The sequence below is a fragment of the Oryctolagus cuniculus genome, chromosome 13 (genome assembly GCF_051225735.1).
Source record: "Oryctolagus cuniculus isolate XC-2025 breed Fujian yellow rabbit chromosome 13, ASM5122573v1, whole genome shotgun sequence".
NCBI lineage: Eukaryota > Metazoa > Chordata > Mammalia > Lagomorpha > Leporidae > Oryctolagus > Oryctolagus cuniculus.
This window is the reverse complement of record NC_142879.1, coordinates 43,598,658-43,626,371: the sequence shown is the minus strand read 5'-3', so window position 1 is coordinate 43,626,371 and position 27,714 is coordinate 43,598,658. Positions and strand designations below refer to the sequence as shown.

The following is a 27,714-nucleotide window of genomic DNA, read 5'->3' as shown; positions in this document are numbered from 1 at the left end:
AGGAACAGAGGCACAGACATGTTGAAGTGATGAGTCTACATCATGCAGGTGTAGCTTGGGAATCCTGAACCCAGGAGTCTTTCCCCAGAGCTGTTTCTAGGACAGAGAGGCCCTTGGCCCTGGCTTTCTGAATTCCCTGTTTTTACAGGGCTCTACATTTTTTTAAAAAAGATCGATTTATTCATTTGAAAGTCAGAGGGTTATATATTTAAATATATATAAATAATATGCATCCCTCTTATTTATATAATATATATATATATATATATATATATATATATATATATATGAGAGAGAGCGAGATGGAGAAAGAGAGAGAGAGATATCTTCCATCCTCTGGTTCACTCCCTACATGGTCACAATGGCCATGGCTGGGCCAAGTCAAAAGCCTGAAACTCCATCCCTGGCACATTAGCAGGGAGCTGGGTTGGAAGCGGAGCAGCCAAGACTCAAACTTGCTCCAATGTGGGATCTGGTGTTGCAGTCAGCAGCTTAGCTCGCTGTGTGCCACAATGCTGGCCCTGGGCTTTGCCTTGATTTTTGTCTGGTTTGTACTTTGCTCTCTATAACCTTGGAAATCTATACTTTAAAAAAATCCAAGTAAATCTATATGGCAATCACGCCCCTTCCCCCTTTCAAGCTAAGTTTTTATCACTCACCAAAATGACTGCTTTAGAATCAGTCTGTCATGATTCTGGTCACACCTTGAAGTGACATGCTTAAAATACCTTTAAAATGGCACTGTGAAGAAATTCCTTTCACACAGAGGTTAACAATGCGGCTTACAGTGCCTGCCCTGGCTTTCTGTCCTTTCTCTTCCATCTCAGAGTGGAATCTGCCAGACCACCAGGGTGAGGACCCCAAAGGGTTTCCCGAATTTGTTTGTCATACTGTTAAGGTCACACTGTCTTCATTAGAATGGACCCAAGAGGCCACTTCCTTGTGATGTTAAGAGCCTCAGGCTTTCTTGAGGATGTGACAAGGTGAGGGGAACAGGTGCCGGGCACCCACTCGGCCTCATTCAGAGGTGCTTCCCTTTCATCAGTTGCATATATTAGGGATTTGTACTAAATCTTATTAATGAAAAAAGGGAGGGTTCATAGCAAACAAATTTGAGAGCCACTTGTTTAGACGTTTTATGGCTGAGTCCTGTTGAAGCTCCTAATTCCATAGCTAGCTTGACCCAGTCTAGGCTTCCCCTCACCAGCTCATCATTTTAAAACCTTCAGTTTAAAACATTTAAATTTAAAATTTAAAATTTTCACCTGGGGTGCTTATTAAAAATGGAGATTCCTGGACTCCACTTCAGACCTGTGACATCAGAATACCTGGGGCTGGGTCCCTGATATCTGCATCTGTAAACAAGTGGTATCAGGCCTCATTTGTCCTGTGTGTTCCGGCCCCTCCTCCCACTCACATACACCTCCCTTCTTATCCAGGCCCTAGAACCATGTGTGCTTGGCGCTGTCCACTGTCAGAACTTCTCTTCCTCCTGTCCCCTCCTGCCTCCCCCGTTCCACCTCTCCTTCAGTAATTTTCTGTTACTGAGGGATACACATCTACTTTCATAGGTGGGCTCATGTGAGCATCTGTGGTTTTTGTCAAGGAGTCAGGAGTATCCAGAACTCAGTGAAAGCCGAAGGCACGGCTGTTTGATGAGAAGCCTCCCCAGTGGAAACCAAGGTGTGCTGGAGGCAGCAAGGCGGCAGGGTGTAGGCTCCTTTGAATACACTCAGAACTGCAACGGTGGAGGCCAGAGGGTCCCCCGCCTCATGGGGTCACACGCAGCTGGGCTGTCTACCCAGGCCCTGGCTGGTGCTGCTCCCTGGAGTATCATGTGGGATTGTCTTCAACGATGAGTGAGACAGGTCACAGCACCAAGAGTGGATACTTCTCACTCAGTGACAAGCCCTGAGCTGGCTGTGCAGGCCCCACTGTTGTCCGTGCCCCAGGTGTTCCAGGTGGGTTCTCTGCTCCGCTCTCCTCCATGGGTGATTTTCATCCTCATGTCTGCTCGTAGTGGCTGCCCTCTGGTGTCGGAGTTAGGGTCGGGAGGAGGAGGCAAGAGTACAGCTGAAGGGTTCTGCCTTTATGGTTGGAAAGATTTCTGTCTTAATCTTTTTGGCCTTCACTGTCACTTGCCCAGCCTGGCTGCAGGGAAGTCTAGAGGAGTGAACCATGTACTTGGCTGCCTGTGTAACAGAGGAAGGCAAAGGGGTGTGTGATGGCTTTGGCGCTGCCATTCCACTCTCTGCCACCAGGGGGGAATCCTGGATCAGATTGAGCCAGCACTTTGGGTAACCCCAGGACCTTGGAAGAAGAGGGGACACCACAGGGCAGAGTACAGGTGCTAAATGAAGCCCCAAGTCATAAAATGTGAGGTACAGATAAAAGGAAGAAAAGTATCCAGGAGTATGTTGGGGTGCTAGTAGTAGGGTTGTTGGGAGTAGTGACCTGTTGTATCCCTAAACGGAAAAACTGGCTGCTATGTTGGGTAAGGGCCCATAAACTGTAAGGATGGGAGTTGTACCCTACATAGGAAGCATGGATGTAAAGATACATCTGTGGATACTGGACATATACCAACAGCAGTGCACCTCTGTGCGTCCCAGATGAGCTGCTGGGGTAATCCTGATGTCCCCACCCCATACAATGGGAGGGCTGTGATGGCTCAGCCGGGACCACAAAAACTGCATCAGCCATGCTGCAGGCTTATGTTCCACTCCAGTCATTTCTCAGCTGATCCCCACTGTCTTCTGCCCACACCACCTGTTCTCCTGGCAGGCGTCTTGCCGAGGTTATTGAAGCGAAACTAAGGAACACTAGTTGGTCCTTATATGTGGGCTTCCCTGGATTTCAGCACTCCCTTATCTCAGAATGGTTTTCTCCTTGGACTCCCGTGAGGCCAGCCTGGGGCTGCTCCTCTTCCTGGGGCCTGTCCTTTGCTCTTGCCTCCCTGGCCCCTTTTCTGGCTGTCCAGATGCACCCTGCTTTCTGGCCTCTGTGTCTGGTTCTTGCTGTGCCTTCTGTGTGGCTTGCCCCCGCTCCTCCTGGCTAACTCCTCAGCTCTTCCTTGGAGATGTAGCTCGGCGTCCCTGGCCCTTGGGAAGCACTTTGCATGGCCTCTCCTCCTTCTTCCTTTCTCCCTCTTTTTCTCTGTGTAGCTCATTGTCACCCTGGAGACCTTCCCCTGGGGTCACTGAGAGCTCAGCCACACAAGGCCTGGCCATTGTTTGTGCGCCGCCAGCACTTACAGAGTGTCATGTAAGAAGTGGAGATACGTGAAGTCCGTGGATGAATGCAAGCATCAGACTTGCAACGCCCTGTAACTCTGCAGAGACAGCCAAGGAGGAGGACCAAGTGTGGGGAGGGTGGAGAGAGGCCTGGTGGAGGCTACAAGGGGACAGGCTCAGCCAGGTGCTTGGCGTGTATTACTCGCATTATTGTCATGGCAGCCCGTGGGATACATGTTACAGTATTTAATGGTATAGCATTTAAAGAAATGGACATTCAGGGAGATTTAGTCACTCGGCTAGTAAGAGAGGGAAACTGAGAGGGATAACGCTAAAAGTTTATAGGGCTTAAAATGAAGTCAAAACCTTGTCTTGGCAATAAATGCAGTGATCTTCTTTTCTTCATACCAGTAGAACAATACGTATATATCTTGCAAACGTGCATTCAGAGGCAAAAAGATAAAGCACTAGTCAATGCTGAACTCTTTTCCATGAGTGTGTGGCTTTCCATGAAACTAAGGTCCCAGCCACTTCCAACAGATTCTTGTTCTGCACCTTCCGGAGTAAAGGACATACATGCAAGGCATCCCCTTATCCACCGCTAAGAGCCTGGTTATTGCCCACACCAGAGGGACCTTGACTCCAGCCCTCAGCATTGTCTTCTTGCCTCTTGGCCCCTGGAGAAGAAAATGTGCACGCACAGGGCCTTGGCTGAGCTCACATTCAGCCTCCGGCCGCCATCCTGGGTTTGCCTATGTGCTACTTGATAAGGCAGATGGGTCCTGAGAAATGCCTTAGGAGCTGATTTCATCACATGCTGTCATCATTTGCACAGACCTGCGTGGTCTGGGTCAGTCCCCTGACTCAACATGGCCTCTGGATGCAATCGGGAGAGGCTGTGTAACCTGCTGCTAGGGTAACATGGCACCCTGGTTTACAGGAAACTAGTTTTTTTTAATAAGTATAAGGAATACGCTCAAATAATGGTAAAAATATAGGATAATGACATAGCTAGTTATTATCAAATATTCTGTGCTGGCCATAATTGAAAGTGCTTTGCTCTCGTGGGACTGGCCTTGTTGGGGGGGTTTGTTTCCCCCAGCAGGACCTGCGACACCTGCGTAACCGTTCCCTATGACAGCCACAGCAGCACCACGTGATAGGGATGTCTCAGCTCCCGTGTAATCTTAGGGAGCCATCTGTCGTACGTATAGTCCATCACTACCTGACACGTGGTTATGTGGTGCGTGTCTGGACTTGTTTTTACCTTCACTGTCACCTTGACTTTGATCATCGCCTCCTCTAATTACGAGACAGCGCAGACAAAGCTGTAGATTTCCCCTCTGTGTTCAAGAGGCCTGCTCTGGCATTGCTTTCCCTCTGTCTCATCCTTATCACTCAGCACAGGTCTCCATGGCGCTGTGTTTGAAGACCTTGGGATGCAAAGCCTTGGCCCACAGCCAAGTGCGATCCCCAGACTGGCAGTGTCAGCATCAGCGTCAACGTCAGCGTGGGACTGATGAGAAATCCACATCCTCAGGCCGCACTCCACATGATATAATGAGAGACTGTGGTGGAGACCCAAGCCCTCAAATAAATGCCGCACGCACTGAAGTCTGAGAACTGCCTCGTCCCTTGGAGGCTACCGGCTGGAGAGATGAGTGGACGCCATTCTCCATCAACCCATGGCATTGAGCATCCTTCACCTGCTTCCCATATACCCTTCCCATGCATAGAACTTTATGTGTACTAAAAGACAGAATCTTTCTGTAGGTGGATTACTGAGTTTTGTGGGAACAGTGAGGAAGCACAGGATTTTGGTGGAGCAGATTTATGCTTTCACACTGTAGCAGCGGGGCTCCGCCTACATTCCCCGCTGTCAGGTGACTGGCACCTGCTGACCTCACCTTCCCGTGGCTCCAGGGCTTTCTGTCTTGGGCTGAGGCACTTTGCCCAACAGGTGGGAGAATTATGACCATGGGAGTAGCCCTCAGTCGCTGGTGACGTTAGTTGGCTTTTCTTCTTTACCACCTAGGGCGAGTGTCTCGAGATGGGTTCACTGGCCCACATCACTCTCCAGAGGGCTTTAGCTACCCTTCCCCAGCCACGGTAGCAACTAGCTTGACAGTGCATATTTTCTGGCATGTGATTCTGTCTGTGTCTGTTTTCGTGGCTCCTGTTCACCAGCTGTTTAGAGAGGGTCCCCCCGGCTGAGAGTTGTGCAGAGGCCCAGACACAAGGACACCTGGTGCTGAGTAGATGAGGCCGATGGCAATTTACTGGTCTCAGTCCTTGTAGCTAGGAGCAGAGAGAACAGCCCGGGACTGCGGGAGGCAGGCTGGGGGGTACCAAGAGTGGGGTGCCCCTTGGTTCTCTGGGGAGGAAGGGGGATGGGATCTTCTTGTTTGAATAATTCCACAGGCTGGCCGGGAGCTGGAGCCTGCTGCTCAGGGACCGGCAGGATCTGTGCTTGGTCCCTGGGATAAGGAGGCCTTCCTGGCCAGGAGCCTCATCTGTACAACCAGAGTGGGAGAGGGACCTGGAGTTTCCCCCAGATGCCAAGGCGAATAGTGTTAGTCCCTACACCAGGTGTCTCACTCCCCTGGCCTTCCACCTCACCTGGGATCATCTCCCAGGAATTCTACCCATGCTCCAATCCTTGTCTCACGGTCTGCTGTTGGAAGAGCCCAAATTAAATGACCATGTGAGGGTACTTCAAAAAGTTCATAGAGAGGCTGTCATTGTGGCGTAGCAGATAAAGTTGCACACCTGCTGTGACACCAGTATCCTGTATCAGCACCAGTTTGAGTCCTGGCTGCTCCACTTCCTATCCAACTCCCTGCCAATGGCCTGGGAAGATGGTCCAAGTGCTTGGGCTCCTGTCACCCATGTGGGAGATCTGGAAGAAGCCCCTGGGTTTGGCTTAGCACAACCCTGGCTGTGTTAACCATCTAGGGAATGAAGCATGGATAGAAGATTCCCTTCTCTCTCTCTCTCTCTCTCTCTTTCTGTGACTCTGACTTTCAAATAAATCAATAAATCTTTAAAAAATTTCATAGAAAATGAAATTCAAGGGTAAGTTTAGGTGAAGAACATTTTGAAATCCATGCATAGTTTTTCATAATATCTATTTTCCATGAAATTTCTGGAGAACCCTTGCTTATATTATACATGTAAACATGTCCTGCCACTGGAGATTGTGTGTGTGTGTGTGTGTGTCTCTATATTACATCACTGGTTTTTGTAATTTATGAAAATCATTTCATTTTATAACAATCTGAGGTTATTATTCCAATTGTGAGCCTCAAATAACTGGTGACGAGGTGAAGTAAAATTCTTCAAAGCACCATTTATAGTAACACTGGTGATATTATACTTTATTACTACTTCTAGAAGAAAGAAGAAAAAGTAAGAGAGGTTGGTGGATACAAGCTGTAAGTAAAAGATGGAGATAAAGAAGTATGAATAAATTCAGTGAGAAGAAATCTCATATTAGACCTGTTGAAATTTCTCATATCATAACATCTAATTTTTCTTCTTGAAAAATTGATAATCAGGGCAAAATCTTTAACTGAGTGTATAGATAGATGGGAGGCTTCACATGCACACACGCACACACACACAGGTATTCATACCATTTGGGGGCAGAAGCTGGGTTAAAATAGTGTGTGAGTTACAGTGAAAATAATGCAAAAACAGAAGTTGAGAATAATACTATAGACTAAGGGGTGGTGGAACCTTTTAACTGCCAAGGGTCACTTGGATATTTATAACATCACTTGTGGCCCGTACAAAATGGTCAACTTAAAAATTAGCCTGCTGTAGATTTATCGAATTTTGAATCCTGCCTGCGGTTGCCTTGGCAGGGCCGAACCAAATGATTTCATGGGCCTTATGTGGCCACAGACTGGACGTTGCCCACGGTGCTGTAGAAGCTGTTAAGAGTGGGATACGAGTGGAAAGCAGGAAGTAGAGGCAATGAGGACAATGTGGTTTCAAAGCAAGAGGTTGGAATGCGTGAGCATAACTGTCCCTGGGCTGAAGAACCCAGTGAAGATCCACTGTATCTCTGTCCTTGAGCTTGGGCAGTTTTTTAAGAACTGGTGTGTGGCATGTACTCAATGAATACCTGTGGTTTCTGCATCCCTTATGTACAAAAGGCCTCGTGGAATACACTGTGTTGTTCTGAAGATACTTCCAGCCAGAGACATCCTGTTCCCTGGGAGATTATTGCTTGTGGATTTTGGGACCCATCATGGATGCCCGGAGGCACTGGAATAGGAGAGCTGTTTGGTATGCGTGGTGCAAAGGGGTGGGAGCAACGTGCCCCCTCTTCAGGAAATGTCACGCTGCTCCAGGGCTGCTTCCGCACTCAGCAGAGTGGTGGCCTAAGAGGAAGGAGGAGGGTCTAGACTGATGCAAAGAACAACTGGACAGAGACTCCAAAATGGAAACTGCTGATGAGATTGCTCTCCATTCACTTAAAGCGTGTAATTGGTACACCTGTAATGTGTCCCAGACTGCCCCGGGCCTGCCAGGAACTGAACAGTCATGAAGTCTCTGGCCTCATGGGGCTGGCAGTCTAGTTGGGAGAGGAAAACAGTCATTACTGGGTCCCAGCAATGTTAAGTTATGGGCAAGAAAAGAATATAGAGTGCTGTGAAAACATGTGGCAAGGGAGCCGACTCTGGGGGAGTCAAGATTTCCCTGAGGAAATTATTAGGATTTGGGAAATCAAAATGAGCAGTTGTAAAGAGAGTGAATTTCACAAACTTCCATTTATTTGTTTTTTATGGTTGGAATTTGTGAGAAGGTTGTTTCTTCTGGTGCAATTTCAGTAATTCTGTCTAATTACTTACTAATTTGGCTGCATAGAATATTAGGCACGTATTTTTCGTTGCCAAGGACTCCCTGAGTGTCTCTTTGGCTCTGGTGCAGCTGACTAAATGGCAACAATAGTCTGTTAAAAGTTGCTCCCATGCACGTTAATTTTCTGTTGTGTTGAGAGATTTTCCTCATTTTCTGGTTGGCTATATTCAAAGTGGAATTAGCACTGTCCGCCATTCTGTCTAGTCCATACTGTCATACTGTTAAACCAGTTCTACACTTTCCATCATTTGCTTCTTTATCTTTTAGCATGCTTAATATTGTTCAATATTTCTCGCTTAATTTTTGAGAATTTTAGCAAAATTCAGTTGACTTTAAATGGGATGGAATCAATGAAACCCAGGCATTTCAGATAACTTTTAAGTACCATTGGCTGTAAAGAGACAGACACATCACTGTCATTAAAGTAGAAGATAAATTGTTGCCCGTAAGAGTCAGTAAAATAGTTTTTTCACAGTCCATTTCACTAAGTGTTTAGAACATGTATTACCTGATTAATCAATGTGTCATGAACCATGACAATGTCCATGTATTCTCACTGTTCAGTATAGGGACGGCAGTAAGAGAGGAATAAAATGATTTAAGGCTCTGTTTGCCATGGGGTAGTACATTATCAGGGTCATGATTGAAGTAGCCATGGTTGCCATTGGGTAAACGGAAGATCAGTCTAATGGGAGGACGGAAAAGAATATAAAAATGTTGTCTTTCTGATTCACAGTAATTGGATCTGACTGGTAAATCCTGTCTCATAAAACAGCTCTTAATTACATGCGGGGAGGTACTTTAGGCAAAGTGCTCACCAAGAGCATAAATTCATTCATTAGGAAAATAAAAATGGAATTTCACAACAGTTTTAGAATTGCTGTCTTTTTCAAGTATAAGATTTCCCCTAAAGACGTTTGTGATTTGCTTTCTTTTTTTTTTTTAACTTTTATTTAGTAGATATAAATTGCCAAAGTACAGTTTATGGATTACAATGGCTTGTCCCCCCATAACTTCCCTCCCACCCACAACCCTCCCATCTCCTGCTTCCTCTCCCATTCCATTCACATCAAGATTCATTTTTGATTATCTTTATATACAGAAGATCAATTTAGTATATATTAAGTAAAGATTTCATCAGTTTGTCCCCACACAGAGCACAAAGTGCCAAATACTGTTTGAGCACTAGTCATATCATTAATTCACATTGAACTACACATTAAGGACGGAGATCCTACATGGGGAGTAAGTGCACAATGACTCCTGTTGTTGACTTAACAAATTGACACTCTTAGAGTGTGATTTGCTTTTTTTTTTTTTTTGACAGGCAGAGTGGATAGTGAGAGAGAGAGACAGAGAGAAAGGTCTTCCTTTGACATTGGTTCACCCTCCAATGGCTGCTGCGACCGGCGCACTGCGGCTGGCGCACCACGTTGATCCGAAGGCAGGAGCCAGGTGCTTCTCCTGGTCTCCCATGGGGTGCAGGGCCCAAGCACTTGGGCCATCCTCCACTGCACTCCTGGGCCACAGCAGAGAGCTGGCCTGGAAGAGGAGCAACGGGGACAGAATCCGGCGCCCCGACTGGGACTAGAACCCAGTGTGCCGGCGCCGCAAGGCAGAGGATTAGCCTACTGTGCCGCGGTGCCGGCCGTGATTTGCTTTCAAATATCACATTTTTCCTCTTCCTGTATGAGTTGCATCTGTTGGCTTTAAGGCTGTTGTTTTCTTGATCAGATGCGGAAGGAGGGACATTGTTAAGTGTTCTACTTTATGTAAATGGACTTAAGAGGGAGATATCTGTATATATGAAATCATAAATTCTAGACTATAATAATAAATGACTCCTATTATATAATAAATGCTGAAAAGAACTGTATAAAGCAAACATGCTGCTGCCTCCTTGGGATTGTGACCTTAGAGAAAGTGCCTCCTTGTACTGGGGACAATTCCTAGGGAAGGTCTCAGTGTGGACCATCAGCAGACAAACTCCTAGCAGGTGGCAGAATGCTGTCCCAGTGCTCAAGGAGGCGTGGGTGGTGGGAGGTGTGCCAGAGCATCATTTACAGGTGTTACCACTGATGTTATGGCACCCACATTGGCTCCAGGAGGTATTCTTCAGTATCTATTCCCTGTGTGACCCTCATAGAGCACTTGGGGGGTGATCACAAACAATGCAAATATTCACATGACAGCCCACATAATATACGAGTGCACTTTTAGAAGGCATTTCAAAGTCTTCCATCTTTGAGGTTATATTTTAGAAATTAACTATATCATGATCAAGATGTCCTAAACAGCACTCTGGCCTCAGAATCAGCCCTTAAGGCATGCAGATCTGGCTGAAAAGCCCATGAGAGTATTTCAGGCATGGAAAGCCAAGACACTCTGGAAAAAACAAAACAAAACAAAACAAAAACCTAAATGAAAGATCTCCACGAGTGAGATCCCAGTGGAAAGAACGGTTCATCAAAGAAGGAGGTACCTTTCTCTGAAGGGAGGAAAGAACTTCCACTTTGACCATGGCCTTGTCTAGAAATTATCAGAGTCAATGAACTCAGGGGGCTTCCATAGCCTTGGCAGCTCATGACAAGAGCCAAAGGTTGATTACTGATGCCATAAACAAGAGTGTCAATTTGTTAAGTCAACAACAGGAGTCACTGTGCACTTACTCCTCATGTAGGATCTTTGTCCTTAGTGTGCTGTACATTGAGATTTAATGCTATAACTAGTACTCAAACAGTATTTTCCACTTTATGTTTCTGTGTGGGAGCAAACTGTTGAAATCTTTACTTAATGTATGCTAAACTGATCTTCTGTATATAAAGAGAAATGAAAATGAATCTTGATGTGAATGGAAGGGGAGAGGGAGTGGGAAAGGGGAGGGTTGCGGGTGGGAGGGACGTTGTGTGGGGGGGAAGCCATTGTAATCCATATTCTGTACTTTGGAAATTTATATTCATTAAATAAAAGTTAAAAAAAAAACCTCATTCTTATCTATTTGAAAGACCTGGGTGTCTATAGATCAAAAACTATTTAAACATGAAATTCTGAAATTAATGAAATGAAAAAAATAGGGAAGCATTTTATAAGCCAGCATAATTGCCTGAGCTCTGTTTTAGAAAAGGTGGGTGGAAGGGTAAAGTAAGGGTGTGCAGGAAGGGTACGGGTGTCTAAGAAGGATGTGTGCAAACGGGTTTGAACAAGTATGCAAAAGTGTGGCATGAGATTGTGATAAAAGGCTAAGAAATACAATGAGCCTCTGATGTGTTTTGATAGCTACAAAACAAGAAAGAGCTATGCTCATTGCTTGGGGCAGATTGGATATTGTTCCCTTTCTGTGGGGAAATCAGAACTGCTCATCCCTTTTCTCTCCCAGGTCCAGTTTCAAGGACAATGATCTTCAAACAGGAAAGGCGTAGCACGGAGCAGAGGGAAAGGCAGCTGGAGACAATGGAGGGCCGGTTGGAAGTCCCTCATCACTTTCAGTAAATTCAGTGCTCCAGAGGGAGACAGATTATCTGCCATGCACTAAACGCTCTTTCCACGCGTGATTGGCTGCTCGCTCTGGTGAACCTGAAGGAATCACGGAGGAGAGGTGATAGAAAACTAAAAAGGGAGGACAGAGCCCAGCTTTGGCAACTCCTACGCTGGTGAGCTTGACTTACGTTATCATGAACAGATTAGAAGGGAAGACGGTAACAGGAGGAGGCCATGTGCCCAGCTAACCTAATTTCTTGCTGAGAGAGAGGAAACAGGTGAAACAGTAACAGGAGAATAAGCAAGGCCTTGTAGGCAGAAGCCCTGGGTTTGCATCCTCACTTGGCCCTTAGCAGCTACTAGGCTGTGGGCATTGCCACATAACCACTCAGAACCTCAGTTTCCTTGTATGTGTGAACCTCTTGAAGTCCTGGCCCATGCCATTCAGCCCCAGGGAGCACGACTCCACACACTAGAAAAGAAACAAGAGCTCCCTTCTTTCCCTTAACGTGCATCCTGAGGGGTCCAGCTCAGAATGTGCACCTCTGCTGTTTATATCTCATGTACTCTTCCCGTTTTTCTTCTCTCCCACACACTCCAAGGGCTCACATTTGACAAATACCGAAAGAGCTCTCTCACCTGAACCAGGACCACATAGATTGCTTTCCCTTTTCAATGCTCCCTCCCCACCTACTCACTCACACCTGTGTTTATTATTTCCGACTGATAACCGATTTCTTCAAGTCCTTTTCCTCCTAAGCCTTTCGGATTCGATCTTCCTCTGTTAATTCCCTGTCAACTCTCTCCCTGTGATGTACAAAGAGCCTAGGACAGTCTGGCTGAGACAGCTCTCCTTAGGCGTCAGGGGGGTGGGAACCAAGGAGGACGGTGCTGAGGAAGGCAGTTACAGGCTCCTTTTGGCAGCCTAGGGGAGGGTGGGAGTCTGAGATCCATGTCATCCTCTCAGTGAGCGTTCCCTGTGTGCTAGGTGCGCGGCTGGTGCTGCACAGTCAGCAGGGGGCATGACAGACAAAGCCCTGCCCTCTTGAGGGATGAAAGAAATAGAAGTCTATCCAGGGTGGTGTGTGGGAAGGTCTGTTTTGGACAGAGACAGGAAATTCACTTAGAGGGGCTGACATTTAAGACCTGAAGGAGGAACAGGGATGTTCAGGGCAGAGGGAACAGCAAGTGCTTAGACACTGAACTTGGCAGGCTTGAGAGGCAGAAAGAATGGAGCCGAGAGTGAAGGGGAAAATAATAAAAGAGATCCAGTAGGTCACATTATGTTGGAGGATGCAAGCCTTGGAGGGGATTTTGAGTTTTATTCTAACAATAAGTGAAGCCACTGAAGAGTTTCGAGCAAGGGAAGGGAAAACATTATTTCAGTTTTTAAGATTACGTTAGGATGGCTGGCACCGCGGCTCACTAGGCTAATCCTCCACCTGCAGCGCCGGCATACTGGGTTCTAGTCCCGGTTCGGGGCGCCGGATTCTGTCCCGGTTGCCCCTCTTCCAGGCCAGCTCTCTGCTGTGGCCAGGGAGTGCAGTGGAGGATGGCCCAAGTGCTTGGGCCCTGCACCCCATGGGAGACCAGGATAAGTACCTGGCTCCTGCCAGCGGATCAGCGCGGTATGCCGGCTGCAGCGCGCTGGCCGTGGCGGCCATTGGAGGGTGAACCAACGGCAAAGGAAGACCTTTCTCTCTGTCTCTCTCTCTCACTGTCCACTCTGCCTGTCAAAAAAAAAAAAAAAAAAAAAGATTATGTCAGGAGCCAGCACTGTGGCATAATTGGTTAAGCCTTCACCTGCGGCACCGTCCCAGCTGCTCCACTTCCAATCCTGCTCTCTGCTAATGACCTGGGAAAGCAATAGAAGATGGCACAAGTGTTTGGGCCCTGCACCCACATGGGAGACCTGGAAGAAGCTCCTGGCTCCTGGCTTCGGATTGGCCCAGCTCTGGTCGATTTGGGGAGGGAACCAGCGGATGGAAGACCTTTCTCTCTGTCTGTAACTCTGCCTCTGCACGGAAGTAGGGCAAGAAAATAAGCATTTTAGAAAGAAATCAGAAGGTACTGGCCACCATCCAATCGAGAATTGATGCGCCTTAGACTGGGGTGATAGAGCAAGAGACAAAGAGAAGTAGATGGATTTGAAACAGAGCTGCTGATAGCTGTAATACAGCCAAGAGGAAGGAATTGGGTAATAAGACTTTGGCTTGAGCAGTTCATTGTCGTCCACAGAGAAAAGGAGGACTAGAAGAGAGGTAAGTCAAGGGTTATGTTTGGATAGTCTCTTGATGGGACCGTTAGGTTATCAGGTAGGTGTTTGGGCTGTATAAAGGAGCTGGGCCTCCAAGAGAGAGGTCACTGCTGCACAGTTACACTTGAGTGTCATCACCGGAGAGGTGATATCAAAGCCAAGGAACTGGACGAGCTCACTGAGCACTTGGAATAGCCAGAGAAGGAAGGAGGATTCAGGGACAGCTTCGGGGCATTCCACGTTGGGAGGTTTGGAAGGGGAGTGGAAGCCAGTAAAGGAGAGTGAGGAGGAGTCAGAGGAAAATAAAGAGAATCCAGTCACTGATGCATGATGGATCCAACAAGGAGAGAGTTTTCAGGCAAAAGTGTGGTCAACTTGTTGGAAGATAGAGTTGTCCACTGAATTTGGAACATTGGGCTGTTAATAAGCTGGAGGTGAGTGGTTTTCGCCAGGTTTAAGAGTTCTGGTAGGTGAATAAATTGTTAAACGGTAGGCAATGAGTTTGGATCATGCTTTAGAGAGCTGATGTTTTGAAGGGAGGAGGGGGAATGAGTTGGGAGGTGAAGGAAGGTGTGGAGTAGAGGAGCATGTGTATGTGTTGAGAGCGTGATCCAGCCGGGGGTAAGGGTGGTTCTTGTTCTGCAGGAGAAGGAATGAATCCATTTAAAGGTGAATCCATTTCAAGTGAGGGAAGCTGGGGTTTAGAGTTCAGGGGAGCATGGGCACTGTTTCTGTTATAACATTCGGTGAGATGAAGAACGTGGGCATTACTGTGTAATGTTGAAGCCCTAACCCTTCCCCTGCACCCACTGTACTTGGGTTTGGAAATGGGGCTTTTAGGAGATAATTAAGGGAAAGTGAGATCATATGGGTAGAGCCCTAATCTAGTAGGATTGGTGTGTGTTCTTGTAATAGGAGGAGGAGACACAGAGCTCTCTCCTTCCTGAGTGCACACAGGCAAGGCCACAGGAGGACTCAGGCAGGAGGCTGTCTGCAAGCCAGCAACAGAACCCTCCCAGAATCCAACCCTGGTGGCACCTTGGGCCTGGACTTGTGGCCTCCAGAACTGTGAGAAAACCCACTTCTGTGGTTGAAGCCACTCATCCTGTGATACTTTATTATGGATAGCCCGAGCTAAGACAAGAACAATGCCTTGGGAGTATGGAAGTGTCACCTTCTTCAGGCTTCCGTTTCTCCACAAAAGGTGAGGTGAGTTCATCAGTTGAGCATGCATATGGAAGTGGCAGGTATGAGAGGTTAAAGGAGAGAGAAGAAGAGATAATGATTAAGATTTTATTTATCTGTTTGAGGGGAGAGAGAGTGAGCTAGTTAGATAGCTGTCACCCGTGGAGCCTCTCCCCAAATGCTCAAATTCTCACAATGGCAAAGACTGGGCTGGGGCTGGAGTCAGGAGCCAAGAACTCCATCCAGGGCTCTCTCGTGGGTGGCAGAAATCCAGCTGCTTGAGCCATCACTGCTGCTTCCCAGGGTCTGCATTGTCAGGAAGCTGAAGTCACAAACTGATGCAGAGAGTTCAACACAAACTGACACTAAGCCAAATGCCCATTCCAAAATACAACTTTTGAATGAGGAGAATAAGAATTATTGGAGAAACAGAATTCCCAGATATCACTGAATGCACTTTTAAAGTTCCTAGTGCCAGGTTTGCAGTGAACTCCTGCAGGAGGGTTCTGTGATTCCCAGCAGAATCTGGCTGACCCAGAGGTAGACGCAGCTAGAAGAGAGCTGGGGAACACCCAGAGCTCCACATTTGCCAGTCGAACCTAACAGAAACAGAGGTGAGAGAGTTAAGAATGTTCCCAAAGGGTTGAGTTAGGAAAGGAAGAAAATGAAGATGGTGGGAGTCATATATTGGATTGGGGAATTGTCAATGAGATAAAATAATTATTGCAGGTAAATTAAGCTGACACAAAGGATTATGTGTCATATGGTTCAATTTCTATAGGATACTAAAGAGAAAGCCGGGGCTGGTGCCGTGGCAGAGCAGGTTAATGCCCTGGCCTGAACTGCTGGGATCCCATATAGGCACCAGTTCCAATCCCGGCTGATCCTCTTCCAATCCAGCTCTCTGCTATGGCCTGGGATAGCAGTAGAAGATGGCCAAGTCTTTGGGCCCCTGCACCCATGTGAGAGACCTGGAAGAAGCTCCTGGCTCATGGCTTCAGTTCGGCATAGCTGTGGCTGTTGCAGTCATCTGGGGAGTGAACCAACGGATAGAAGACCTCTCTCTCTGTCTCTACCTCTCTCTGTAACTCTGTCTTTCAAATAAGTAAAATAAATCTTTTTTAAAAAAAGAGAGAAAGCCATAGTGATGGGAAAGAGAATAGGGCTTTGTCTATGTTTGTGGTAATGGGAGAGGTTGACTGCAGATGGTGACGGGAATATTGTGGGGTGATAGAAATGACCCATTTGTTGATGGAAGTGGTCATTCCATAATTCCTACTTTGTCGAGCTGCATGAAACTATATACTTGAAATTGGTGATTTTATTTTTTGTAAATTATATAACCAAATATTATGCTCAACAAAGAGTGTTACTTAAGAAAATATCGCAGAGAAAATACTAGAGTAAGAGCTGGACAAGTAGAACACGTTAACATTAACAGTAATACATTTTATTCATTGACGGAAACTGGTGATACAAGTACTTCACTATTCCAAAGAGCAAATGAAAATATTTGGTGAACTATGAGTTATCAGCCTGGTAAACTAAGTAGGATAGTTGAAGTTGGTATATCCTGATTTCCTTGAAAGCATTCATCTAGATCAGCTTATAAACAAGATCATAACATGTAAACACCAGCACATCCACTGCACTTCGATTGTTTGAAAAATCGCACCAAAATTGTTGATTCTGCTTATTTTTAGCCCAGGGCCAACTCTAACTCCTTGGCAATACAGTTGGTACACAGTGGGAAATTTCAGAACGGGACACTGCGCTGGTAAGGGATTTATTTGGTGTTGTCCACATGCCAGCGATGACTGGACAGAAAAGATATCTAAATACCATAATTTTAATTTAATAAATCTTAGGCAGAGAGTTAAAGAAATTCAAAAGAAATATATAGTCTTTTTTTATATGCAGAATCACTCAGACAGAATGAGAATGTGATAAGACTTGTAAATTCTAAATTACATTCAATTGCATCTATAAAGAGATTTAAAGAAGTAGAGAAAATATGTATTATTATCAGGCAAGAAATTGAGTTAAGCAAAAAATCAAAATAAAAAAGATAATCAGTAGTTGAAATCGATGGAAGCCTTCAGTGCCTAAGGAGAAAACATAGCTGTAATAAAAGTAATCATTCTGAGCACTGTGTTCCCTGAATTAAAAAATGCATCCACTCCTAGATGTGGTTGAAAAAGAGATGTCTTATATAACAGAATGCTAGCACTGTGTATATGAGGGAGCTTCAAAAAGTTAATAGAAAATTCACATCTTCTCTAATCCCACTTTTCCAAAGACTTTTTGAAGTCCCCAGTATATCTGTCTCAAATCGTCCTTACTTCTGTTTCTTGGTTTACTGACCCATTCCTGTAGAATTCTTGCAGACAAAGTTCCTAGAGGCCCATATTTCAGGGAAATTCAGGTCAGACCCAATGAGGATGCCCTGATGTAGCCATTTTGATGGATCAAGCGAATGGGCTCTGCCGAGTTAGAAAGGAGGATGGCGATGCACAGAGCAAAATTCCAAATCACAAACCCATAACAAGTGAGTGGCTCCCCTAAGCTTCAGCAGAGCACTTGCCTTTGGAGAACAGCAGATTGGTCGTTGCTCAGGCTAATCCCCAGCCCCTGGCTTTGTTGGGTTGCACTATCACCCAACCGTGTGGCCAGATGCTTGGTCTGGTTTGAAGAATCTTTCTGTGTCCAGAAATTGGGACCTATTTAAATATTTAGAATCTCTACATTAGGACCTTTGTTGGGTTTCTCTGAGCCCCAGTCAAGGGGCATTGGGGCTGGATTGGCTTGTTGGTCAGTGAATGGGTTGAAATGAGGCTCAGGGAGGTCACACCTGGGGTGGGGAGCTGGTGTGGGTCAGGGTAACGGGAACCGAAATGTTGGAGGTATGAGTCATTACTGTAATGGCTAACCATGGCCAAGGGTGCTGAAGGGAAAAATAGAGATAGGCAAAACTGTTCCACTAGAGCAGAGTGGGAGGCTGAGACTTGGGTAGGACTCGGGAGGCCAAAGGCATCACTGCACCACAGAGACGGGCTCAACACCAGCTGTGGCTCTCTTCTGTTCAAGGCAAGAGGATTGAAAGTGAGGGCAGAGGGCCCCACGCTGTGGTACACTAGGTTAATCCTCCGCCTGCAGCACTGGCATCCCATATGGGCGCTGGGTTCTAGTCCTGGTTGCTCCTCTTCCAGTCCAGCTCTCTGCTGTGGCTCAGGAGGGCAGTGGAGGATGGCCCAAGTGCTTGGACCCCACACCTACCTGGGAGACCAGGAAGAGGCACCTGGCTCCTGGCTCCTGGCTCCTGGCTTCGGATCGGCATAGCTCCGGCTGTTGCGGCCATTTTGGGGGGTGAACCATCAGATGGAAGACCTTTCTCTCTGTATCTCTCTCTCTCTCTCTCTCTCTCTCTCTCTCACGGTAACTCTACTTCTCAAATAAATAAATAAATAAATGAATCTTTAAAAAAAAAGTGAGGGAAGAATAAACCATCCCTAAAAGGCATTTTTGAAATGCAGATATGTTCATTGTGAAGTGTGATATGTTAAAAGTTCATTAGAACACATTACCATCCATGAGCCTACTTGAAAAGTCTAGTTTTTCAGAAGACTAGAATTATTTAAAGAGCACGAACAAATTCCTCCAGGTGGAAGGTGATTTAGAAGAACACCTGAGAAATCGCGGAACCCAGGAAATCGCGGAACCCAGTTCTTAGGGTCAACTGAGGCCCAAGCGCGTGGGCTCTGCCGAGTTAGAATGGGGGATGGTGATGCACAGAGGAACGTTCCGAACCACAAATCCATAACCAGACAAAGGGACCCCGATTTAACTTAGTCCAAATCGGAAGTGAAGTAACAGCAGGGCGTTTTCTCATCTGGGAAACAGTGAGTAAGCAGATATGACACTAATATGCTTTAATGTAATCAAGAGTTCAATTTTGTTGAGTAGTTTTATTGCGCCTGAGTTGCCTGAAATGACACTTGATTGACTGCATGTCTCAGAACCTAACACTGCGGTCGAGTAATTTCATTCCATTTTTTCACTGATTATTACTTTGTGCTGTTTCCTTGTTGAATTTCATCTGTAATTATATTACTTCATTTTGTGATTGATAAGTCTCTTGGACACTCTTCTGACTCTAATTAGAGTTTACCTAAGCACAGTGAATTTGGTTAGTCAATTACTTATATTTTCATTAAATATTAATGAGAATATTCGAATAACATCATTTTAAATGCAGTAAAATCTCAATTAAATAGAATTAATGGAGATTGGGTTCTCCTAGTTAATTAAATTTATAATTAGCTGAGGGTTAATCAGAGGATCCTTTTGATTCTAATTCTTTCTGTTAATTTTTTTCTAGAGTATCTTATATTATTTTTCAATCTGATTGGCTCCAGAAATTTCTTTTCCCTGAATGAGTTATAGTCTTGAAGTAGCTCAGGTTAAGTTGTCATTCATTCATTCATTTGCTCAAATCCATTAGGGGTCTACTAACTGGTAAGGCAGACAGTGTGCCAGAGATGGATACAGACACAGTAGAATAGTGAATCAAGGGCAAAGTCTGGAAGTTGCTATTTAAACAAATTCAAGTCTATAGTTTTTCATCATTGTCTTATCATTCACGGGTCACAGGAAAAAATGATTCTGATGTATTTCTTATAAACTGAACCAAGTATTTCCCCTCTTTGCATCTCAGAATCTGAAAATCATCATTTTTCTTTGATAGAACTTTGTTTCATTTCATATTGGTAAAATTGCCAAAGGTATTAGAGATATACCCCTCATATTTTTATTTTATTGTAACATACTTTTCTTGCCATTTGATATTTAGTATTTTAGGTGCTTACAAGTGTTTGGACTGGATTTCTGGAAATTTCCTTTTTTGTTCTGCCATTCATTCTGATAACATTAATCTCATCACATATAAACACAAAATAACCATTAGAAGATATGCAAGTATCCACTAGTTTGAATGTTAAGCTATTAAATTAGGATTTTGTTCACTGCTCATTTGGCTACCTGTTCTTGTGTTTTTTTTTAATTATTTATTTTTTATTTATTTATTTATTTTTATTTTTTGACAGGCAGAGTAGACAGTGAGAGAGAGAGACAGAGAGAAAGGTCTTCCTTTGCCGTTGGTTCACCCTCCAATGGCCGCTGCGGCCGGCGCACCGCGCTGATCCGATGGCAGGAGTCAGGAGCCAGGTGCTTTTCCTGGTCTCCCATGGGGTGCAGGGTCCAAGCACCTGGGCCATCCTCCACTGCACTCCCTGGCCACAGCAGAGAGCTGGCCTGGAAGAGGGGCAACCGGGACAGAATCCAGTGCCCCGACCGGGACTAGAACCTGGTGTGCCGGCGCCGCTAGGCGGAGGATTAGCCTAGTGAGCCGCGGCGCCGGCCCTTTTTTTAATTAATCAATATGAAAGTCAGATTACAGAGAGAGAGAGATCGAAAGAGAGAGAGATCTTCTGTCCTCTGGTGCAATCCCCAGATGGCCACAGTGACTGGACCTGGGTCTGGCTGAGACCAGGAGCCAGGAACTTCATCTGGATCTCCCATGTGGGTGTCAGGAGTCTAAGTATTGGGAGATCTTTGCTGCTTTTTCCAGGCAATTAGTAGGGAGCTGGATCGGAAGTGGAGGAGCTGGAACACCAACAGGTGCTCATATGGAATGCTGGCCACAATGCTGGACCCTGGATTTTTTTTTTTAAAGATTTATTTATTTGAAAGGCAGAGTTACAGAGAGGCAGAGGCAGAGAGAGAGAGAGAGAGAAAGAGGTCTTCCATCCGCTGGTTCATTCCCCAGATGGTAGCAATGGCCAGAGCTGATCCGAAGCCAGGAACCAGGAGCTTCTGGGGTCTCCCACACAGGTGCAGGGGCCCAAGGACTTGGGCCATCTTCTGCTGCCTTCCCAGGCCACAGCAGAGAGCTGGATCAGAAGTGGAGCAGCCAAGACTCGACCTGGCGCCCATATGGGATGCCGGCACTGTAGATGGCGGCTTTACGCACTATGCCACAGCACCAGCCCCTGGGTTTGGGTTTTTGTATTCTGTGATCTCTTTGGGGCCTCCATATTGACTAGGCAGCATCCCATTGTTGTCACTCAGCCTTACATTTATTGTCAGTGGTTCACTTTCTCCCTCTCTGATGGCCAAGAAGTAGATTGCCTCACTCTATTAAACTTGCTTCATTTTGTTTTGATTTTTTTTGACAGTAAGTTTCTAGAACTCAACAGGAAGTCCCAAGGTTTTGACCCTAATAATTTCCTGAAAATGATTATGAAATATAGAAGACATAAAAGTTGAGCAATAAACTGTAAGTTTATAAGAGAAACTTCACTCTTCAAAGACTAAACTTGCTTTAGAACTTTAGTTATGGTTCAAATATTTAAATATTTGTAAAATCTTTTTACTTTTCAAAATTGTGGATTTTTTCCTTAAATTTTTAGGTCAAACATTAACTTTTTCTTTTTAAAGACTTACTTATTTGAAAGGCAGAGTACTGGGTTGTGGAGGAGGGAGAGAGAGAGAATCTTGTTACTGCTGGTTCACATCCCAAATAGCCACAACAGCTAGGACTGGGCCAGGCTGAAGCCAGGAGCCAGGAAATCCATCTGGGTCTCCAAATAGGGTGGCAGGAATCCAAGTACTTGAGCCATCATCCACTGCTTTCCAGGCGCCTTAGCAGGGAGCCGGATGAGAAGTGGAGTGGCCAGGACTTGAACTGGCATTCTCACATGTGACTTTGGTGTCCCAAGCAGCAGCTTAACTTTCTGCACAACACCCTCCCTATTTTGTAATTCTTGACAGTTATGGGGAATATGTGGCTTCTGAAAACTGAGTCAGCATAGCAAACTATAATTTCTCATTAAAGTTCTTTGTCAAAATTCACTTCTCTGAGTTTTAGTGAAGAAGTATTTATTTGACAGAGACATATATTTACTGATGGTTGGAAAGAACTTGCCAATTGTGGATACAAAGTTAATACGAGTATGGATACATAACACTACCATTTCCAGAACGCCTGTCCTTGGCGCTTTGCTCAGAAGAGATGAGCATCCTTCTGCTACCATGCAGTGGGCTTGCACAACGCCTATTGCAGAGCTGCATTGCTGGGTCCACTCTGGCACACAACTTAAGCCAAGGTTTTAGCCATAGTAGAGGCTGCTTGGTGTTCTCTGTGGCAGAGCTCTGGGAGAAGGGACTGTGTGTCTTGAGTCAGGAAAGCAATTATCGTAAATGTTCTCAGTAACATTAATCTCCTCTTATATTATTTCCTTTATTGTGCTTTTTGTCTGAAAAAGAAAAAAGAACACTTATTATTGACATGGTGACTTAGCTCATTTTACTCTTACACTTTTCAAGTCATTTCACTGCTCTTTCCACTAATGCCTTGCTTCTGGCTGTGAGACAGCCCTGCATTTCTGGTTCGTAAACTTACTCTATACCATTCTGAAACATGAGATGGTAATGACCATCTCATATATGTTGTAAATATGATCTTCATTCTTAGCCAGAAGGGCATATGATAAGTTTTGTACCCAAGAATATGGTATTAAAAATATACTCAGGGGGCCATGCTGTGGCGTAGCGAGCAGAGCCACCGCCTGCAGAGCCAGCATCCCATATGAGCATCAGTTAGAGTTCCGGCTGCTCCACTTCTGATCCAGCTCTCTGCTATGGCCTGGGAAAGCAGAAGAGGATGGCCCAAGTCCTTGGGCCCCTGTACCCACGTGGGAGACCCAGAAGAAGCTCCTGGCTCCTGGCTTCAGATCGACTCAGCTCCGGCCATTGTGGCTATCTAGGGAGTGGGCCAGTGGATGGAAGACCGATCTCTCTCTCTCTGTCTCTCAAATAAATAAATAAATATTTAAAAGAAAATATACTCAGTATATCCACAACTTTCAAATTCAAAGCGTACTAAATAAATACCAGAACAATCTTGGCTTTGTAAAGAAATATGTTGGAGGTAGGGAAAAACACTTAGAAACTTCGTAGTATAGGCAAATGCCCCTGTGCCTAGACACTTTTAAGCTTGAGTCAAGCTCCTAAGGATCTCAGACTTCTGGGACAGTGCACTGAGACCTGGGTGCTTCAGTGCTGTCACTTGCTCCCAGTCTGCTCCTGTTGTGCCCCTATTTAGCCAAAGATGCCATTTCCTGCTCAAGACGGTACTGTGACCCACCTGGATCCGAAGTTTTCATAAATTGCCATATCAGACTTGTCCCTCTGGTAACCCCCACTTCCACCTACTCAGGTAAGTTAGAGCTTCCTCACTGTTCCAAAGGGCTCACAGCTAAGCTAAGTCCATCTGTTACCTCACTTTGTGGGTAAAGTGTGGGGTTGAAGCAGGCTGCAGTTCAGAAGCGAAAGTCTACTAGGTTACCGTTAGGTCCATCACGGTGAGTCCTTCCTTTAATGTTATGGTGATAGGCAGTGATACTGCTAATTGTGTGGGGAAAATTTTTTGCTCCAGTAAGCCTTTGAATTGTTCAGATCTAAAACCTCTCTCAGTTTTCTGGGTCTGATCCTCTGGGAGCTATTTGACAAACCTAACTTGTAGCGAACTGATGGTAGTGCAAAATAATTCTTGTCCATATGCAAATTATGCCCTGTCTGGTAGCAATCTGACTGACTTTCCTGCCCCTCCCCAACAGGTTTTATCTTCATTTTCATGTTCTTTTCAATATTCCTGATCTGCAAACATGCCAATGCCTTGGATGCGTCTTTGAATTGGTTCCCCCAATAAAATCTTTGACACCTATTCAATTTATATCTGTGGTTTTGCATTTTGAAAACTATCTTTCAGTAATGGTGGAGGGCAAGAATGAATGATTTAACTGATTTAACAGTAGAGAGCCAGCTAACAAATCTTCATCTAAGGTAACCAAAGGCACAGAAAAGCTGCATAACTCTTGATTATCTGCAGAATTTTTTTACAATTTAAGTTGCCTGCAATATTCATGTATTAAAAAGTGAGGTTTTATGTCATTATTTAAAAAGCAATTCCTATATTTTTAATTAAATAATAGTTGCTAAAATACAGATTCCTAGCTTTTTGAGGTTAGTATGATTATGGAAAATAACTGGTTTTGTTTTGACAAACACAGATGGACAACTGTGTGTTTCCTTGTCTGACCTCTCCAGCGGACTGTTTGCTTTAAGGGAGTGGGCACGCGGTCTTGTTTGCTGTGTTATCAACAGTACCTACCTACTGTTCTCAGCCCCACATGCTATGGGCTGCACAGATAGCTGACAGACAACTAATCGAAGGGGCCAGCCAGGATCTGCCTCTCATCTTTATAGATACCAAGACCTGATTTTGTCAGTTCCTGGATATAATGGATGTTTGAAGGCAGACTTTCATTAACCAAGCTCCGAGGAGAATGATTTATAACCCAGAATATTACTTTGTCAATGAAAGACACTAAACAAACTGCGCAGTGGGCTGGGATGATTGCCTTTCCCCCTCAGGACCACTGCGGAAGAGGACTACAGTAGAATCTGAAGTTTGCCTGAGGAGCACAGGCAGTCACCGTGACTTTGGTCCCAGGGGCGGTTCAGCCTTTTATACCCCAGTGACAGGGAGCTGCTGCTGGCGCTCCGGTTGCTCTCCAGGGCCTCAGACCCGCTTCCCTAGGAAGAGGGAATATCAGAAGTACATGGAGAAATTTCCATTTTGGGGGCTTTCCATGTTTAGTCAGTAGTCCCTGTCTGCTAACACATTTGTTCTTCACAGAGAAGAAAATGATTATATTTCAAGCTTTGCGTTTAGACTCACGATAGAGTGATATCCCCTTTATGGTCACCACGAATAGCATTTGATTGTTCTTAACCTCTTAGTCACCTCTATATCTGCAGCTTATACTGTGGATATTTTCTGTGGCCAGGGAACTGATTGATTACATGATTGCATTATTAATTATGTCATATTCAGAAGGTGACATTAATTCTGTTTTAGAGGCTCACCAAGTATCGCTGACATTACTTTGTAGAGGTTGAGAAACTTATGTCTTCAGGAGGTATTCTTTTCATCATCAAAGTCTTAATTTTTATTATTTAGCAGTAGCCCTTGTAGTCTCTAAGCTTCTTCCTCTCCCTGAAATCTTGGTTTTGTAAAGTAATGGCTTTCAACTCAAGAATGACTTATAAAGAGAATTTTTGAAAAGGACATTAGCCACATAGATAACAATGATGGTAGAAGTATTTGTCTTTGTGTATCTTTTCCTCCTAATCTTATTAAAGATTTTTTTTCCTCCTGACATATGAAGTGATGAAAATGTGCCTGAAGGCTTGGTTTCCAGTACCAAACAAATAAATCCTGTAATTAAATAATAAAAGCATCAGAATCCTTAATATAAGATCTGCAAGGAATGGAAAAAGAGACATTTGTACCATTTGATGGTTGCAAATTATTTGTAAAAGATGGGGATGGACTCACTGTTGGGGGCCAGAACCTGAATGGCTTTGTATGAGGATACTTTAACAAGTTCATAGAAAAATATAATTAGAAGATTTGTTTATTTTGTTGAAAAATGTTGAAATCCAAGCATACAAGGGCTCTTTGAAAATTATTGGGAAATATGTACAATGAAAATAACTGTGCATGGGATTTTTTTGCACCAAAATTAATTTATCTTTTAATTCCATTTACATGGACTTTTGGAAGTAGTGGGCTGTGTCCTGCAGAGAAGCGGAGAGCATGGCTCAGAAGTGTTGGAGGGGTTGGGAAAGGCCTTGGAGCAGAGATGTCAGGCAATCCATGGGGGAGAGTAGCAGAGTGAGTTACTTTGTTTGCAATTTTGAGGTGGTAGAGAATTAAGCATGAGAAGAAGGCAATAGGTAGTGGTAGGGAGGATAATGAGTCAGGAAAGAGAAAAAGGGATGGGCCTGGGTCTCAGAGGCAACCAGAGATGGGAGAGGGCTGGCAGGTAGATTACCCTTTATGAGAGAGGAGATACTTCTTTGTTTGCAGTGGAAGATGGCTGACAACTGGCAGTATCATTTTTCTCTGAATTAGGACACATGATTAAATGAAAAATTGGGAGGGCAGAGTGGATGAAAGCAATAAGAAACTGTGAATATGCAGAGTAGACATTGAAGGAACTGATATACCTGACGGAATTGCCAAGGTATCTGTAAGGCCTGGCAAATTGAATACCATGGATTTGCCAGGAACCAACGTGCTCCGCTGTGTAATTTTTATTCTCTGCAGTCCTCAGAGTTCAGGAATAGAAACCTATTATATTATACTATATTATATTATATTATATTATCAGAGCCTTATTGTTCTGCTATTGCACATTGCAAAGTGGATGTGCTAGAATGTCATGGAACAGGAATTTGAGAATGTGGGCAAGATGTAACAAATATTACCAATGGGAAGCCAAGCAGTCTTGCACAGTGTCATGTGAGCACATGCTGCCATCTTAGAGAGGCATTGGCAGAACAGTGAGCACCATCTCCGCTCACTGGTCTGGGAGGCTTCAAGGACTGACTTGGTCCACCAAGTTCTAGCAGATCTCTAAGAGGAGGGCCGCTGCTCCTGTGACTGGTCTCTTCCAAGGCACTCTCAGCTATATAGAGTATGGTGGTTTGTGTATGAACTGATGTTTTTCTCTCCTTCTGCTTATTCTGGTCGGAAGTTTTAAAGAAGTGCTTTCATGAGCAAGTGTTGGGGTGTGGTGGGCTAAGCCGCTGCTTAGGACACCTGCATCCCATATCAGCATGCCAGTCTGAGTCCCTGCTGTCCCATTGCCGATCCAGCTTCTTGCTAATGCATCTGGGAGGCAGCAGATGTTGGCTCAAGTGCTTGGGCCCCTGCTACAAACATAGGAGACATAACTGGCTCCTGACTTTGGCCTGGCCCTCCTCTGACTGTTGTTGGCATTTGGGGAATGAACCAGCAGATCGAAGATATCTGTCTCCCTGTCACTCTAACTTTCCAATAAATAAAATAGATACACTTTAAAAAAGTAATGCTTTCACCAGAAAATTGGAATAAAGTTTAAATTTTCAGAAAGTATCAGAGTTGACATAAACATAATTTTTTTTTTAATTTGTTTGAAAGTAAAGTTACAGAGGTATAGGGAGAGGGAGAGAGAGAGAGAGATCTTCCATCCACTGGTTCACTCCGTAGATGGCTTCCATGGCTGGGCTGGGTCAGGCCAAAGCCAGGAGCCAGGAGCTTCTTCTGGATCTCCCATGTGGGTGCAGGGGCCCAAGCACTTGGGCCATCTTCTGTTGCATTCCCAGGCATATTAGCTGGGAGCTGGAGGGAATTGGAGCAACTGGGACTCAAACTGGCACCCATATGGGCTGCCAGCACCACAGATGGCTTTACTCGCTGTGGCACAACATCGGCCCCCAGAAATAGAACTCTTATTTTGCACTCACAAGAGGCTGGCTCAGGGTTTTGGATATTAGAGTTTGCCTGGCAAGCTTTCCTGAGTCCTGTTGACTTTCCCTCCCTATACCCAGCTGCTCAGACCACACCTTGATCTAGTTTCAGGGCACTCCCTCTCCACTCACTACCTGAAAATGAGTCCCCACCAACAGCTCTGCCTCTGTAGCCAGCCAGCTTCCTAGACCATTTCAGGCTCTCCTTCTGAATGGAGCAGTGTGACCTGATCCCTGGCGACCCTTCGTGGGGTCACAAGCCAGCCTGCAAGTGTC

The 27,714-nt window shown here is 45.1% G+C and overlaps 1 protein-coding gene across 6 annotated transcripts in view; it reads left to right on the top strand.

Annotated features, from left to right (window-relative positions):
• Positions 1-27,714, top strand: part of ST8SIA6 (ST8 alpha-N-acetyl-neuraminide alpha-2,8-sialyltransferase 6) — a 160,682-nt gene that overhangs the window by 29,464 nt on the left and 103,504 nt on the right. Inside the window, exon 1 of one of the 6 annotated variants that reach the window (XM_089311500.1) lies at positions 13,811-13,840. The exons of 4 other annotated variants lie outside the window; for them this stretch is intronic. Coding sequence is in view for 1 of the 2 variants with exons in the window: in XM_089311499.1 (XP_089167625.1) it covers positions 14,985-15,040 (56 nt within the window). In the remaining variant the exon portion in view is untranslated. Of the gene's footprint in view, positions 1-13,810; positions 13,841-14,729; positions 15,041-27,714 lie in introns of those variants that run through there. One more of the 6 variants, XM_089311499.1, reaches the window with a different exon arrangement.